This window comes from Triturus cristatus, chromosome 11, assembly GCF_964204655.1.
Source record: "Triturus cristatus chromosome 11, aTriCri1.1, whole genome shotgun sequence".
Lineage (NCBI taxonomy): Eukaryota > Metazoa > Chordata > Amphibia > Caudata > Salamandridae > Triturus > Triturus cristatus.
The window spans coordinates 305,140,605-305,156,772 of record NC_140594.1 but is presented as its reverse complement, the minus strand read 5'-3'; the positions used below and the strand labels follow the sequence as shown (position 1 = coordinate 305,156,772).

The window sequence follows — 16,168 nt, the reverse complement described above, 5'->3', positions numbered from 1 at the left end:
AGCAGCCGGGGGCAAGATACATGAAGTTGGGGGAGTCTGCAGCCCTTTTAGCCCAATGGGAGTTGAGCGCCTGCTCCAGACTGTGGTGAGAGGTCCTGACGAACGCCTTTTACTCAGGATGTCAGTCAAAATGCAGCTATTTTAAAGCTTTGTAGTCCCACCAGCGCTCTGCTTTTATTTCCTCATTATTAGCACCAAATGGATACTGCAATTGATTGAGGAAATGAAGACAGAGAGGTACACCTGGAAGACAGAATAATATTGTCCTAAATCCTGTTAAACCTAGAGAGTCTGCAGAACAATTATTCTGACACAGCATGACTTAAGGATGTATAAACATGTCCACCATCTTGAAATGTGACATCGCTCATTGATCTTCCTATGCACAGAAGCAAAGAACCTGCTGTGAATAGGCGGCATACAAAACACTCACTATTTAAAGAAAACTGGAAAGACAAGGAACCAGCAATACTTTTCCACCCCCTCAATTAGAGTTGCAAGTAATGGAATTAGGAACTATTAGATCGTTGTCTGCTGATGTCTAAGACTTAGCAGTATGTCAAAGCAATTTTCTTAATTCCAGAGGATAAGAGAGCCCAGACAGGACGAATGACTTGTGAGGCCATGAATGGCGCAGGTTTGGCGGGGCAAGCTTGATCTCTGTCGCCAAGATTTCTAAAAAAAAAAAACATTTTCCCCGACTCCAGAAAATCAGAAAAAGTCTACTCCTTCAAATTGAACTCAGTTTATAGAATCAAACAAATTAGTTTGCGTGGTACAGCACTCAACATGAATACTGGTCATTAAGATCGATATATATTACTTCCAGCAAAGAACAATATAACTAACCTACGTTGTACTTGTCGGTAAAGGGCGTGTATTTTCTGCACATAAAGCATTTTCATCCTAGACGGAAACGTGTTTAAACTTTTTTTTTTTTTTTTTACAGTTTAAGCGGGATTTAAAGATTCGGCTCATTACTTTTTAGCTGCATGAAACATAAAGCGCCTTCACTGCCGTTAATATACCTGCACTGTTTAGGATAGCTGTCAGAAATGCAAACACAGCTTAAAGACCCCCTTTGCCTATATTCTAGTCCTTCGTTATAAAAACACTGTTCGTTACCCTTATGCAAGACCTGGCAATATTTTCTATTTTTAAAAAGAGCTGAAGCAAGATTTCAGGTACTTTGCTCAACTCTATAATATCGCCAAGACACAACATTTAGTCAACTGTCTTCCATTAGGCTAACCTTTTCTTTTCATCAGAGTGTTCACTCATTGCACCCACACCTCGGGCCTACCCTTATGTCTCTCTGCTTCTGAGATTTTCTCTCCTTCCCAAACACAAAAAAAACGGTTAATAAAATGCTCTAAAGTAACTTTCTAAGTGCACTTCTTTCAACTTTGTACAAATGGATTGACAAAACAGCATAAAGGACATCCAAAGTTTTCGAATAGGCACCTGAACATCTCAGAAATTATTTTTTAAAAGGTACACATTTCAGGCCTAAACTAAAGAAAGTTTTTTACAAGGCCAAATAGAGGGGAAAGTACAAAAAAATGCAACTTATGAATGCAAAAAAGTTCTTGATTCACAGACACCCTCCCACAGGTATGACCAAGTCTGCTGACAGTGAACATGATGCGAGGACCGAGAGACTGCACATCAGTATATTGCTGTAACCTGTACACCACTGCTTCAGTAGGCACAGTTTACCTAACATCTAGGGCAGCATGAACAAACCATTTTTGCGGTCGGAAACGGCTGACCGCAAAAATAATTTTTCTCATGTACAAAGACCAAATTTTGAATCCATAACACAATACCGAATTGCAATTTTTTCTTTTTAAACAAATCCCATTTTACTTTAAGGAAAATTGTCTGCATTTAAAAAAAAACTGTTTGCTTTATTAAAAAGCAATCCCAGACTAGGTGGTCTGCTGACATCAGCAGGTCACCGTCCATGATTTGGCTGCGATTCGTAATGGGTCACTAATTGTGGCCTACCACATTAAGATTCATGAGGAAGGTGATTTGCGACCCACTAGGGTTCGCTATTTAAAAAGATATATGTTTTCTTACATGAGGATTTGCAATTTCCTAATTATGATTTGGTAAAAATCAAAATTGAAAAATCGCAATTCCAGATTTTTGCACCTCTAGCCACTACTTGTGCACAAGTAAAGATGAAATAAAGGTCTGCCAAGGCTGCACCTGCATGTCTGCACCAAAAGCACATGTGCCTTCATGCTCATCACATTAAGGAAAGCACCCCTCACAGCTGCAGTAATTGCTGCTGCATGGAAAACATTGAGTGCCTGCCAGTGGAGACAAGGGGACCAGAGATTTGGGATACCAAGGGGCCCATGTTCCCTTTTTATTCCACAGGCTTGATTCACTTGAGTTACAAATGCCCTTATGTTGGCTCTCAGCATTCTCTTTTGTCATCACCTGGATGGAAATACCCTGTCCCTTTCATTACATAATGTCATATCTACATTCAAATTAGGCATGGGGGAAATGGGTGATTTCCCAAGAATCAAAGCATGTTTGAGCTGTGGCCACTTGAACCTGGTTTTCGAGTTCCAAAGTTAGCAGCTCTTGCCCTTAGGCTACATTTCCTCCCACAACATTCCCAATATTCTGGCAGTGCTTTGAACGCATCTTTTCTGTCTGTATCGTGGTAATTCACACCACCTTTTTGGCTCAGCTCGGCTACAGCTAGGTGCAATCATCATGCCATTTTCAGGATATCCTGAGTGTCAGGACACATGACATACCTTGCTGCATTACCCACCCACAGTGAATGATTGCAAAGGGTCTGATTCGACACTGTCATGTTAATCACAATGTGTTGCAGACCCTCCACATCAACCTCAAAATAATTACAAGCATTGGCAAAGACAATAGGTCTCAACTATGCAAGAGCCATTGGCTTTGCCAATGTGTTTTAACCATGTTGTACACCAGCATGGCTGCTGGTCAGCATGGCTAAAAGTTAGTGGCATAGAGGAGAGTGACATGTAGTGTCGTAGAATGGAGCCATGAAAAGTGGAGAAGAGTGTTGTTGCGTGGAGTGGCATTGTGTCATGCAGAGGAGTGTCAGAGTAGAATTGCGCAGAGTAGTGTACAGTGGAGTAGAGTGGACTGTTGTAGAGTGCATTGGCGTAGAGTGTTGTAGAGTATTGTGGCATAGACTGCAGTGGCATAGAATTCAGAGGTGTACAATGCAGTATCATAGAATGCAGTGGCATAGATTACAGTGTTGCATAGTAGAGTGCAGTGGCGCAGAGTGCAATGGGGTGGAGTGCAGTGGTGCAAAGTGGAGTGGTATAGAGTGGAGTGGTGCATAGTAGAGTGGCATAGAGTGCAGTCGCATAGAGTGGTGAAGAATAGAGTATAGTGCCACATAATGCAGTTGCGTACAGTGCTGTACAGTGAAGTGCTGCACAGCACAGTGGCATAGAGTGGAGTGATGCAGAGTGGTGTAGAGTGCATTGGCAAAGAATGCAGTAGTGTAAAGTAGAGTGTCAGAGTGCAGTGGTGTAGAGTGGCGCAGAGTGCATTGATATAGAGTGCAGTGGTATGGAGGATAATGGTGTTCAGTCGAGTGGCACAGAGTTCAGTGGCACTGAATACAGTGGTGCAGGGTAGAGTGCAGTGACATAGAGTAGAGTGGTGCAGAGTAGAGTACAGCTGCATCGAGTGGTGTAGACGAGAGTAGAGTGGTGTGTTGTAGAGTGCATTGGCATAGAGCATTACATAGTATAGTGGCATAGAGGGCAGTGGCATAGAATGCAGCAGTGTACAATGCAGCTTCATACAATGCAGTGGCGTAGGTTAGAGGGCAGGGGCATAGAATGCAGTGGCAGGGAGTGCAGTGGCACAGAGTGGTGTGGAGTGGCATAGAGTGTAGTGGAGTAAAGTGGAGTGATTCAGAGTGCAGTGGAATAGAGTGCAGTGATGCAGAGTAGAGTGGCATAGAGTGCATTGGTATAGAGTGCAGTAGTGCAGAGTTCAGTGGCAGAGAGTGCACTATTTTAGAGTACAGTGTCAGAGTGCAGTGTTGTAGAGTAGAGTGCAGTTGTTTAGCGTAGAGTGCAATGGCATAGAGTAGATTGTTTCATAATAAAGTGAAGTGGTGTATAGTGGAGGGGTGCAGGGTAGAGTGCAGCGGCATAGAGTCAAGTGGGGTGGAGTGTAATGTGCAGAGTAAAGTGGTGTAGAGTACAGTGTCATAGAGTGCAGTGTTGTAGAGTAGAGTGCAGTTGTTTAGCGTAGAGTGAAATGGCATAGAGTAGATTGTTTCATAATAAAGTGAAGTGACGTATAATGGAGGAGGGGTGCAGGGTAGAGTGCAGTGGCATAGAGTCGAGTGGGATGGAGTGTAATGTGTAGAGTAAAGTGGTGTAGAGTACAGTGGCATACAGTGAATTGGTGCAGAGTAGATTAGAGTGGTGTACAGCGGTTGGCCTCAGAGTTCAGATGCGTAGAATGGAGTGATACAGAGTAGAGTGCATTTGCCTAGAGTGTACTGGCATAGAGTGCAGTGGCGTAGAGTGCAGTGTTGAAGAGTGGCGTAGAGTGGAGTTGTGCAGAATAGAGTGGAGTGGCCTATACTGGATTGATCTAAAGTACAGTGGCATATAGTGAAGTGTCATAGAGTGCAGTGGGAATGAGTGGAGTGGTGCAGGGTGTAGTAGAGTGCAGTGGCGCATAGCACAGTGCCATGGTGTAAAGTGGAGTGGTGCAGAGTAGAGTACAGTGGTATTGAGTGGTGTAGAGTGAAGTTGCTTAGAGTGGAGTATGCATGGTGTAGTAGCACTTTGCCATTAGAGCCAACACATTTACAATTGAAATGACCATTGCATTTGCACAGACACATATTTACTAATAAAACTATATTATAGCGCACAATGATAATGTGTGGAAATGGCATCACATGGTGTATTGAATTGCTTTGATCAATCACATTTAAGTATTTGTTTCCTACCCATTTTTAGAAATACCAAAAAATGTGCTTCATTTGTTCTTTCCTAATCCTGATACATTCTGTAATCCTTGCAGTTCATTGAAATGTTGCTGTGTCTTAGAAAGAAAACCATTTCTTATCCCCAGTATCCAGCAAGGTTGTCAAATAAATCATCTCTCTTTGAAGTCATACAATAAAGTAAACACCATCCTCCCTTGGAAGACATAGCCTGACATTTGACAGCAAATGTGAGAAGATAAGAACAAGATTTACAGGGCTGTTTACAGAAAGAAGCACTCGAGGAAGAATACAAGGCAAGGTAGTTTGAAAAAGTTTTACTCCTTGGCAGGGACAAACTCATAATGGACAGCCTAAAACAAATAAAGCCAGCAAACAGACAGCCAGAAAATGTGAGCAACAAACCACAAAGCTAATGGTAAGCAACCGGTGGAATACAATACTAGGGTAGCTTTCTGAATGTCCCCAAGATGTCTTTAGCAAACCAGACAGCTGCACTGTCTGTTCGACCTAAAAATTAGCTACTGCTACATACTGCTACATAACTAACTTAAGCCACCGCTGCACCTCAGAGTACCAGTACTCTCCATGGCCAAGGAGAAGTTCCAGTACTTAAGGGAGGAACACTGTGAAATACCAGTACTTTACCAGTGAGTACCGGCCCATTCAATACACTGGTAGTAAAAATCATAAGGTGATACATTACTGAATTTTTCTCTGTCAGTTTTGAGACTTAGGTATATATCACTCAGGTGTTTTCATGCTGCGTTTCTGTCAAGGAAAGCTTCTAGCTTTGTCTTGATCTTAAAAAAGACCTCCACAGTAGTTTGTATTTAAAATATAGCCTGAAATGTTGCTTTGGCGAACCATGTAAAGCGCAAGGGTGCACATGTATCAAAATAGACAATAGCAATTCTTTAATTGCGATTTTTAAAGAATCACAATTAAAGAATCGATATTGCCTATGCATGAAGGAATCGCAAAATAAATTGTGATTCCTGCACATTCCTTAATTGTGACTTACAAATTGCGAGTCGCAATTAAGGAATTGATTCCCATTCATTCCTATGGGCCTGGAGGCCCATAGGAACGAATGGAATTGCATGCGCAATTTGCGAGTACCCAATTTCAAGGGTGCAAGGGTGCCAAAAGGACACCCTGTTGCACCCCTGAAATTACAATTTATCCACATGTTGCGCACACACATGCCCCAAGGGCATGTGTGTGTGTAACATGGGACCTTGAAAAATGCACTTTAGTGCATTTTTCTAAGAAATCACAAATTACCATAAACTTTAGATTGACAGTAATTTGCGATTCCTATTTTCGAAATCGCACATTTTTTAAAGTTAATGCATTGCATTTAGGGAATCGCAATTTGTGATTCCTTAAATACAATCGCAATTTAAGTAATCGCAAATTTAGCGATTCCTTACATTGCGATTTTTGGCATTTGGGATGAGGCATCCTAAATGCAAAAATACCTGTGGCAAAAGGGCAGATTCTGAGACCGTTTTTTTCATTGATGCATAGGGCCCAAAATGCCTCACAAAAGATGTAAAAATGTTTGAATATTGTTCCAATATTTTTTATAGATTTTCTATTTTATTTTCAGCATCAGTCGTTATATCAGAGATTACATTTTTACCTCTGTCCGGGCAATCACAAAGTTACATTACCTCAATATCTGTGTGAATCATAACACTTTCTATTTGTGTTTTGCTTGACCTTCTGCTTCTCTATATTTCCAAAGATTATTCTGAACTCCATGCATAAATACCAGCCAAGACTTCACATCGTGAAAGCAGATGAGAATAATGGATTTGGATCCAAAAATACAGCCTTCTGCACTCACGTCTTTTCCGAGACTGCGTTCATCGCTGTGACATCCTATCAGAACCACAAGGTAAGGAGGGTCAGGAGCCCGGAGTTTATTTTAGAATTAAATATAGATATGAATGCCAGAGGGCAATGCCCTAACAACCCGCTCTTTAAATAAGATCACTATTTCAGATCAAGGAGAAAGCGAGTAACATGCAGGTGCCTTAGAAATAAGTAAGATAGTTCATGGGCTATTTATAACAGTTGCAAAAGCTAGTTTATAACCCACAAGTCTAAAGCTTTTGGTAAAAAGACCAATTACATACAAAAACCAAGTGACAAGTGCTTCGGTAACTCCGAGCAAACTACTGCAAACAAATAAATAACCACTCCCTGGGAATCGTGATTTATTGTATGCGATAAATGACTGCAATTACAAGTTTTTCCATTGAACCTGGGATTAATGTATGCAGATGTTGGTCCTTACCACAACAAAATCCACATGTGGTTGTATTTACTGTGTATTTTGCGGCACATATATTTTGGCAGGTACGACATGGTGAAAATTTCCAGGAATAAAATCTGATCAGGTTTTACCAAGAATTTCATAATTCTGACACCAGTGCAAGCAGTGGTTTGCACAAGTGTTGAAATTTTACCAGGCACTAGCAATCAAAGTCAAAAATACATTTCAGTTTCTGGTGACAACAATAAAACTGACTAGATTGCATATTGGTTATTCCGATTGAGCAATCTTCTCTTCCTCATTACATAATTTGCATACTTGAGGTACCTCCATACATGTAGAAAGGAACGAACTATATATATTGTCTGTTATACTGGCAAATGTGCACACAACTTTTATAAATTGTAAAAGTTTATTCTGTTTCATTTAGTTCTTCAACAGTGAAAGAAACAACCAATGTATTTCACAAGAAAAATATTCAAGAAGTATTCTTATTCCACTTGAATGTGACAGAAAGCCTTTTGAGCGCATTACGCCTTATTTTAGGGCAATGATCATCTTTCTGTATACATATAGAGCTATTTTAGTGAGGTCCCCGCAGGAGAAAAATTCAGAACTGCACACTCAAATAAGTGTCCTTGGCTGTGAGTCAAGGGCTTGTAACTACCCTTATATCGTACGGTTTGAGATGCACCTAAGAAAGATCATAATCATCTGGGTTTGACCCTATGTTTCACTTGTTTGAGAATGAGGACAAATATGAAAACAGAGATGCATGTTTCTTAAATAATGAGGCAATCATGATCGGCTATGCAGTTGTGCTTTCTTTTATTACCTTTAATGGTTACTTAAGTTGCACATGGAGAATTTAGGACTGTCTCTCTATGTGATGGATGAGTGTCAAGACAATGGGCCTTAATTCACAAAAGTAATTTGAGATAAAATCCTAATTTAACGACTTTCAGTATTCACAAAAGGCATTTAGGAGTAGTAAAGTTAGGATTCCTTACTTTACTATTCCTAACCTGAGTCAAAATCTTAACTTTAGGACATACAGTATTTATAAAGGGCATTTAGGAGTAGTAAAGTTAGGACATTAAGCAATTCCTTAAATCACAGAACACTGTAAGGTAAAAATAGAGGAAATATAGAACCAAATTAGATACTCTATGCATGATAAGTCAAAGAAAGAAAGACTTTTTAGAGCGCTTTTTAATGCAGGTTCAAGTCAGAGCTCTACATTATAGCTATGCCACAGTCAAGGAGCTCGAGAAATCATTTTTGGAAAATGTTGCCTTTGTGGGCTTAAACATATCAAGGCAAGAGGAATTTGTACTGCACATATCCATGGATCCTTCAGAAACCCAGAGCTTTTTCACCAGATATTCTAATTGACAAAGGGCAAACTCATTTAAACGTTTGCAGCACATCTTAAATTGGACTTCAAAGTGAAGTGGCTAGTAATGAAGATCAAATAATTGGAGTGATTTGCTACAACTTATGGGTCACAACCACCATGAAAAAAATATATTTGACACTGTAAAGAGAATTCAAGGCAGAGCAGACAAGGTGATTAAAGCAGTATAGTTACCATTCTGCCTAGATATGATAAGGGCTTCTACGGTGGGAGGAGAAGAGCATCTCCTCTCCTCTGGGCAAAAACACTAACTAAATACTTATTCCAGCTTTATGATGTGAGACAGAATGTTAAGAAATGGATTATGGACCAAACGAAGGGAGATGCTGAGCATTAAGATTGAGGTAAGCCATGCCTGGATATAGAGAATGTGAGCAAAAAAGAAATACTAATTCAGTTTTATGGATTGAGTTTGATGGTAGTGTTTGGCTAAAGCTGCCTAAGTGCCCAAACCATTGTTTGGATTGTTGGAATCGGCAGAAAAGCATAGAGAAATTTGAATGATCAATTGATCCATGAAGCATTCCTCAGCGTCCCTCGTTGGAAGTACCTCGAGGCCAAGCATCAGCAGGTTTTGTTTTCTGCGGTGGCGAACAAGTTGATGGCCTGAGATCCCCACCATTGAAAAATGTTTTGGACGACATCGTTGTTTAAGACCCACTCATGGTTTTCTTGCAGGAGTCTGTTGAGGGAGTCTGCGTGAGAATTTTGGACACATGGAAGGTGAGTTGCCATGATTGTAAGGCCCTTGGCTAGAATCCATTTCCAGATCGCCTGGGCCTCGAGTGACAAGGGCCTAGACATCATCCCTCCCTGCTTGTTGAGGTACTACATGGTTGCCGTACTGTCTGCCTGAACAAGCAGGGAGTGGGATCTGAGCAACGGATGAAATGCCTTCAGTTCCAGATGGGCTGCGTGCCACTCAAGGAGACTGATATGGTATGTAAATGCTCTCTGCAACCACTTGCCCTGGATTTGGAGGTGATCCAAGTGGGTTCCCCTTCCCAGTAGTGAGGTATCTGTGACTATTGTTTGAGGAGGAATCTCCTGATGAAATAGAGTATCTCAAAGGAGATTGGTTGGAGAGCACTACCATTTCATAGACAACTTCACATGAAGGGATGGTTGTATCCTGTCTTCCCAATAGCCTGTCAGTTGGTCCCTCTGGTCCTCAAGACATTTCTGTAGAGGTCGCTTGTGGAGATGGGCATTCAGTGTGAGAAAGATTAAGGAGGCCATGGAGCAGAGGAGGGAGGATACTGTTCTTACTGTTGGAGGAAAACCTTTCATGAGAGCATGCCACTTCCAAAGGATCGATAAGCGTCTCTTCTGCAGAGGACACACTTTTGCCCATAATGTGTTGATGGAAGCTCCCAAATAACATAAGGTTTGAACTAGGAAAGAGACCCACTTGCTGTGGTTGACCTGAAGGTCTGACCTTTGTAGGAGATTGCAAGTCCAACTGTAATGAAGCTGAGCTTCCTGAGACATGGACGCCTTGATTAGCTTCCTGAGACATGGACGCCTTGATTAGCCAACCATCTAGGTATGGGTAGATTAAAATTTGGTGTGTCCTGAGCTAGGCAGCCACTACTGCCATGCTCTTAGAGAATGTCCTGGATGCTGAATTCAGGCCAAATAGAAGTACTTGGCATTGAAAATGGTACTGCACCCCTACAAACCTCAAGAACTTCCAATACTTTCTGATGATTGGTATATGAAAGTATGCATCTTGAAGGTCGATGGAACAGAGCCAATCCCCTTCTCAGTCCAGCTACCCCAACTTTATCAGCCAGATAAAACTGTCAGTTTAGGGCTGGCGCCTACATAAGTACCAAGATTACCGCAGGACATCTGCACAATTCTGACAACCCCTTGTTAGACAGATATGGAAAGCCACTGGCCTATTTGGTAGCTTTATGGTGACTGCAACTGAATGGACTAAGAACTGAATTCCTATTGGCTTTACCACCAGGGGTAAGACATTGGTGAACTTAATGCACATTTGACTTGTGAGGCACCAGTAAGCTGGACCATGCTTTGGCCATAATTTCTGTGGGGCAAGTTCGTCAATGGTCACCTGGTGAAGATAGTATAGAGGGGTACAAAGGGAGGTGAAGTGTCCTTAAAACCAGCAGACGCTTTGTGTAGTAATAATAAATTATGTATGATTAAAAAGAGCGTTCTTTTGTAAAAAGACAAGCAATGGGCTGGACATTTAAATGATTGTGTCAACTGGTTGATTGCTGAGTTCTGAGCTGGTTTCCCAACTCCCATTCTACCGTCCAGAGAAGCTTGTGGCTGCTCATTCTTGCTACCCTGTGAGTCAAGTGTAGGGTGATACTTGGCCTAATTATCAGAGTTCTGGTAGGGCGGGCCACAGGATACCAGTGGCAAAAAAACATAACCTTTATGGTTGGGGCAGAGCAGCATCTGTCTGCCCTAAGTTCACCTGAACAGAGTCTTAAAGATAAAATGTCACTAAATTATGGATTTGGAAACAACAGCTATTGTCAACTAACCATAACGATTTATATGCATTACTGACACACAATCACCGCTTTGCGATTATTTTAGAACATCCCACTTTAGAGTAGCTACATCTTGAGCAATTTATAACAACCTTTGAATAAACAGCTTTAACTGTGCTGAATTTGGTACACATGGATTAAGCAAATCAAATGTTCTAAAGAGGATCCTAAAATATGTCACTTTCACTGTTAACATAGGTTTCCCCATCAGAAACGTTCTACGTGCATAATTCCAAACCTGCTGAATGGAAAATCACTACATTTAAATGGTACAGTGACCTTTTCATCATTCTGTACCTTTTCTTGGTTTGGCAAAATTTCATTAAGTAGTTCTAGGGATAGAAGCAAAATGTGAATGCTTTGTGCATGTGATATATATATGAATAAATGTGTCCATCTGTAACATAACTGGTCCTCATGTAAAGCGCTCTGATACCTTCGGGTCGAGTTTGCGCTACATAAAACTCCCCCCCCAAAATAAATATATATATATATATATATATATATATATATATATATATATATATATATATATATATCATGCTCCAGCTTGAGTGCTGCGATTCTCAGGCATGGAAGTGTCAGCCCCTCAATGTCCTTCACAGCCAAAACACCATACTGGCATGACGCGTTTCGATTACTCTTTCTCAAAGGCACTGGGTGAAAAGGAACACGCACACTCCCGTAAACACCTCCGTTGCCTTTTATTGCGCACCCTCTATGGGCCGCTCGGAATGAGACTGCACATCAGGTTATGGGAGATGTAGTCCAAGAGGGATAGATGATCCTGTGTTGAGCACGTTAAATGTTCTGCTGAAAACAGCCCATAGATGGGCCTTGAAGAACTGGCACTTCCTCAATCCTCTGTCGGTCGCCCCACGTACAGAGGCTGCTGGATGCAAGCCCCCGTGGCCCCCAGGCAACTAGGTGCCTAAATCTATTTTTATCTTTCTTTTCATGTGGCATCTTTCTCGATCCCGGTCCTATGATGTGCAATAACTTGTACCGTAACGTTATAATATGAAAGAAAATGAAGAAAAAATGTAACAATGTTTATGCTCATAACTGCCTTTAATTCACTCTATTTAAGACTACAGATTGTAAGGCTTTATTTCCAGTATGAATCTAGTATTGGTCCATAGCCCATACAGGGCTATGTGAGGTAACTAGCATTTGTTAACGCATTTTCTTGAATTAGAAATATATGTGGCCCATCCTGGGCTTGATTGGTAATGCTGGTCACACGAATATACCCAAACACAGTGTTGGCGATCACGTCAGATGGACGGTGGTATTTGATGTATATTTACTGAGTCCACATTCCGTTGTTGACATTTCAAGATGGCGGAACTTTCTGTGTCTGTTAAACAAATGTTATGCATTGGTGATCTGTTTACTGTTTCAATTAACTGGAAATACATAATGCTAGTATATAAAGTAAATGGCAACCCTGGCGTTTCGTGCAAACATCGATAAAGGCGGTTGCCGAAACGCGTCTGTGCGCCCTGACTTCTTTTTGAATAAAATTTGGAACTCGCCCCGTGAGTGCTGTCGTCTGTAAAGGGTATGATTACCGAGCGGAAGTGGGAGCAAAATACGTTAGCGGGAGCACCCCCACCGTGACATGCACCGTTCGTGAGTGCAACAGGCTGGTGCACAGGGAGCAGGGATATATATATATATATATATTCACTGAAAAAACCATAGGTTTCACACACGTTATAGTTAGGAATTAGCATTTAAAAAACCTTGCAAATTCACTGAAAAAACCATAGGTTTCACACATGTTATAGTTAGCGGAAATTTTACTGATAAAAAACCAATGAAATTGCCCCGTTATAGTTAGTGCTGGCAACTATAACTCACGCGACCGCAATCCTCTGCTGATGCTAATACTGTATTTAGACACTTATTTGCCCATGTCTTCTTCCATACATTTTTAGCTATACATATATTACAAATATTTTTTTTTATAAAGACACATATGTCATCAGCAGAAGATTGCGGTCGCGTGAGTTATAGTTGCCAGCACTAACTATAACGGGGCAATTTCATTGGTTTTTTATCAGTAAAATTTCCGCTAACTATAACATGTGTGAAACCTATGGTTTTTTCAGTGAATTTGCAAGGTTTTCTAAATGCTAATTCCTAACTATAACGTGTGTGAAACCTATGGTTTTTTCAGTGAATTTGTACGGTTTTTTAAATGCTAAGTTACTTTACGCCATTCGAGGCGTGCGCGCCCACTTAATGCAGTGCGTTCCGTGCACAGTTTTTATCAACTTTAATAAGCCCTGTACATTTGGTGGCCTTCGGCCACCAAAAGCACAGGGGGTGGGGTCAATGTGGATAGTGTTTTTTTTATTTCGATTTTATAATTTCATGTTTCCAAAATATAGTTTTTTACTGATGTAATAAGCCCTGTACATTGGGTGGCCTACGGCCACCAAAAGCACAGGGGGTGGGGTAAGTGTGGATAGTGTTTTTTTTATTTCTATTTTTTACCGTACGCTTACGGTAAGCGTACGGTAAGCGTACTCGGCGAAATTGCCGAAAAAAAAATAAAACCGTTTTTGCTCTTGGGGGATGTTTGGGGACTCCCTCAACATGACTATGTGGGAGGGAGTTGTCAAAACAGCCCCGTAACATGTTTTTGGGCATCATGTTTGATAAATAACACTCAGTGCGAGAGACAAAATGGCGGACGCCGCTTCCTGGTTTCGGCCGATTCGAATGTTTACTAAGATCTAAGAGCCAATCAGAATCGCGCTCGCGCACGCCACCGTACGCGTACGGTAAGCGTACGGTAAGCGTACCGTAAGCGGGCTCAGATATATATATTGATTTAAAGGCTATTTTCTCAGAATCTACTGAACAGATTTACACCAAACCTACAAAAGGCACTTCCTTGACATAGGGACTACCTCTCTGCCAAATTTCTAGTAATTCTGTTCAGCCGTTCGGGCTGTAGCTCGTTCTAAAGGTCCTATGGAAAAATGCATGGGAAAAACGCGTTTTGGGACCCCCCTTTTATCTCAGCCCCCGCTTGACGAATCCCCCCGAGACTTTCAGGGTAGGAGCGGAGCGGAGCGCCCCACCTATTTTGAGAAATTCGCGAGGATTCATCGACCGGCGCCAAAGTTATTCAAAATAGAATGTTGCGGATTTCCTATGGAAAAGGGGTCCTAACTATAACTACCTACTGGCGACCGCCAGTAGGTAATATATATATATATATATGTATATATATATATATATATATATATATATATATATGTTCATAAATATATACTTTTTTAAAAATAAATATATATGCATACATAATTATCGAAAAAATGTTCAGAACAATGGAAAATATGGGTAATCTATCACAAAACAGCTGACAATATAAAATAAAATGCATGTGCTTTGAGGCTCACCAAGACTGTGCTTTCAGAACCCACACTACCCCAATGTACAGAAATCTCAGTGAGAGAATCTCTGTTGCTTAATGCTTACATGGACAGGTGTTGGGGTACCAACTTATGCAGGTGTATCCGTGGCCTTTTTTACAGGGAAAGATCTTCCAAAAAAGGCCTTCCGAAACACAAACCACAGGCCAGGGCGAGTGTTTTTAAAGACCACTCCCATTATGCAGTCCAACATAAACTATGCTGCGTTTTGGCTAGGTTTGCATTATAGAAATACCATATACATACATGCATACTAAACCTTAGTTCCCACCACAGTCTTCACTCTTTTTTGCAATCATGAAATATATTATATAATGTACCATTTCCCAAAATAAATCTACACTCAAAACACAGACTTCCACACTTAAGACTACATTAAAAAGAGCAAATAACCTTTAACGCTATGTAGTACACAGTGTAATATCTTACTCTGCCACTGCACTGAGTCGTTAAGGCTGCATGATTGCACATCAGAACCTTAACAACAAACCCACTAATAATAATATGTCTGGAATAGCCTGGAAACCTATTGCAGAATACCAAATCCTTCACACACAGAAAAATTTGACCAATACTATTGCAAGAGTTAGTCGAAGCACCCAATTAGTCAAATGATTATACACACTCTGGCACATATGTATTGAGTCTCTCATTGACATCTCATTTCAACCTTTCACAAATGATGGTAATTGGAGGAGCTAAGATTTATGTAGTGTTTTCCCTTGCAAATTAAATGTTGGAGAGAATTTATTTTGTAGTAACTATTATCCCTCGTCAGTCTTTACTGCCTTTTCGCATTCATATTTTTTAGGTGTATATACCACAAATCTAGCTGGAGAACAATGGACACTGCACATTAGTAGGGATTTGGAGATTATGTACGGCACTGTTAATAAAGTATAAATACATTGTGGCAAATTGCATGGCGGCGAGATTGATCTGCAAGGTTCATTTTTGCCATTCCATCTCTCTCCACTTACAAAATCTTCACTGGCTATTCGTCAGTAGAAGAACTGAATTCAAGGCTCTCACTTTGGCTTATAGAGTCACCATGGGTCATGGCCCGCAATACCTGAGATGCAGACTGCAAAGCTACCAACACAACCGAGCTCTCAGATCCAACCACTTGAATCTCCTTTCTATTCCTCGCTTTCGTATGGCTAAGCTGGGCGGTAAAGCCTTCGTGGTTAGTACCGCGAAGCTCTGCAATGCTATGCCCTTGCATATCCGCAATACCACACCAGAATCAGCCGTTAGGAAAGCGCTAAAGACCTGGCTGTTCAACAAAACCTAGCCCGCCTCCTCTGCCAATGCGCTCTCTCTGCAGCCTTAATGCCGGGACACCTCCGTTGGAGGTAGCTGTGCGCTCTATAAATGCTCCAAATAAATAAAATAAATAAGTGCAGTAAATCCATAACTATGCGGGAAACATTGCTGGCACAGAATTGCATGTTTCTGTTGCTCCCAGCAAATGTCCATGGTTTTATC

General features: G+C 41.1%; 1 protein-coding gene across 5 annotated transcripts in view; it reads left to right on the top strand.

The window, feature by feature from the left end:
• TBX5 (T-box transcription factor 5) overlaps positions 1-16,168 on the top strand; it is a 476,135-nt gene that overhangs the window by 252,355 nt on the left and 207,612 nt on the right. For all 5 annotated transcript variants that reach the window (XM_085633551.1, XM_085633552.1, XM_085633550.1 and 2 more), the window contains one exon: positions 6,747-6,899. In XM_085633551.1, the coding sequence (XP_085489677.1) occupies positions 6,747-6,899 (153 nt within the window). The remainder of the gene's footprint in view (positions 1-6,746; positions 6,900-16,168) is intronic.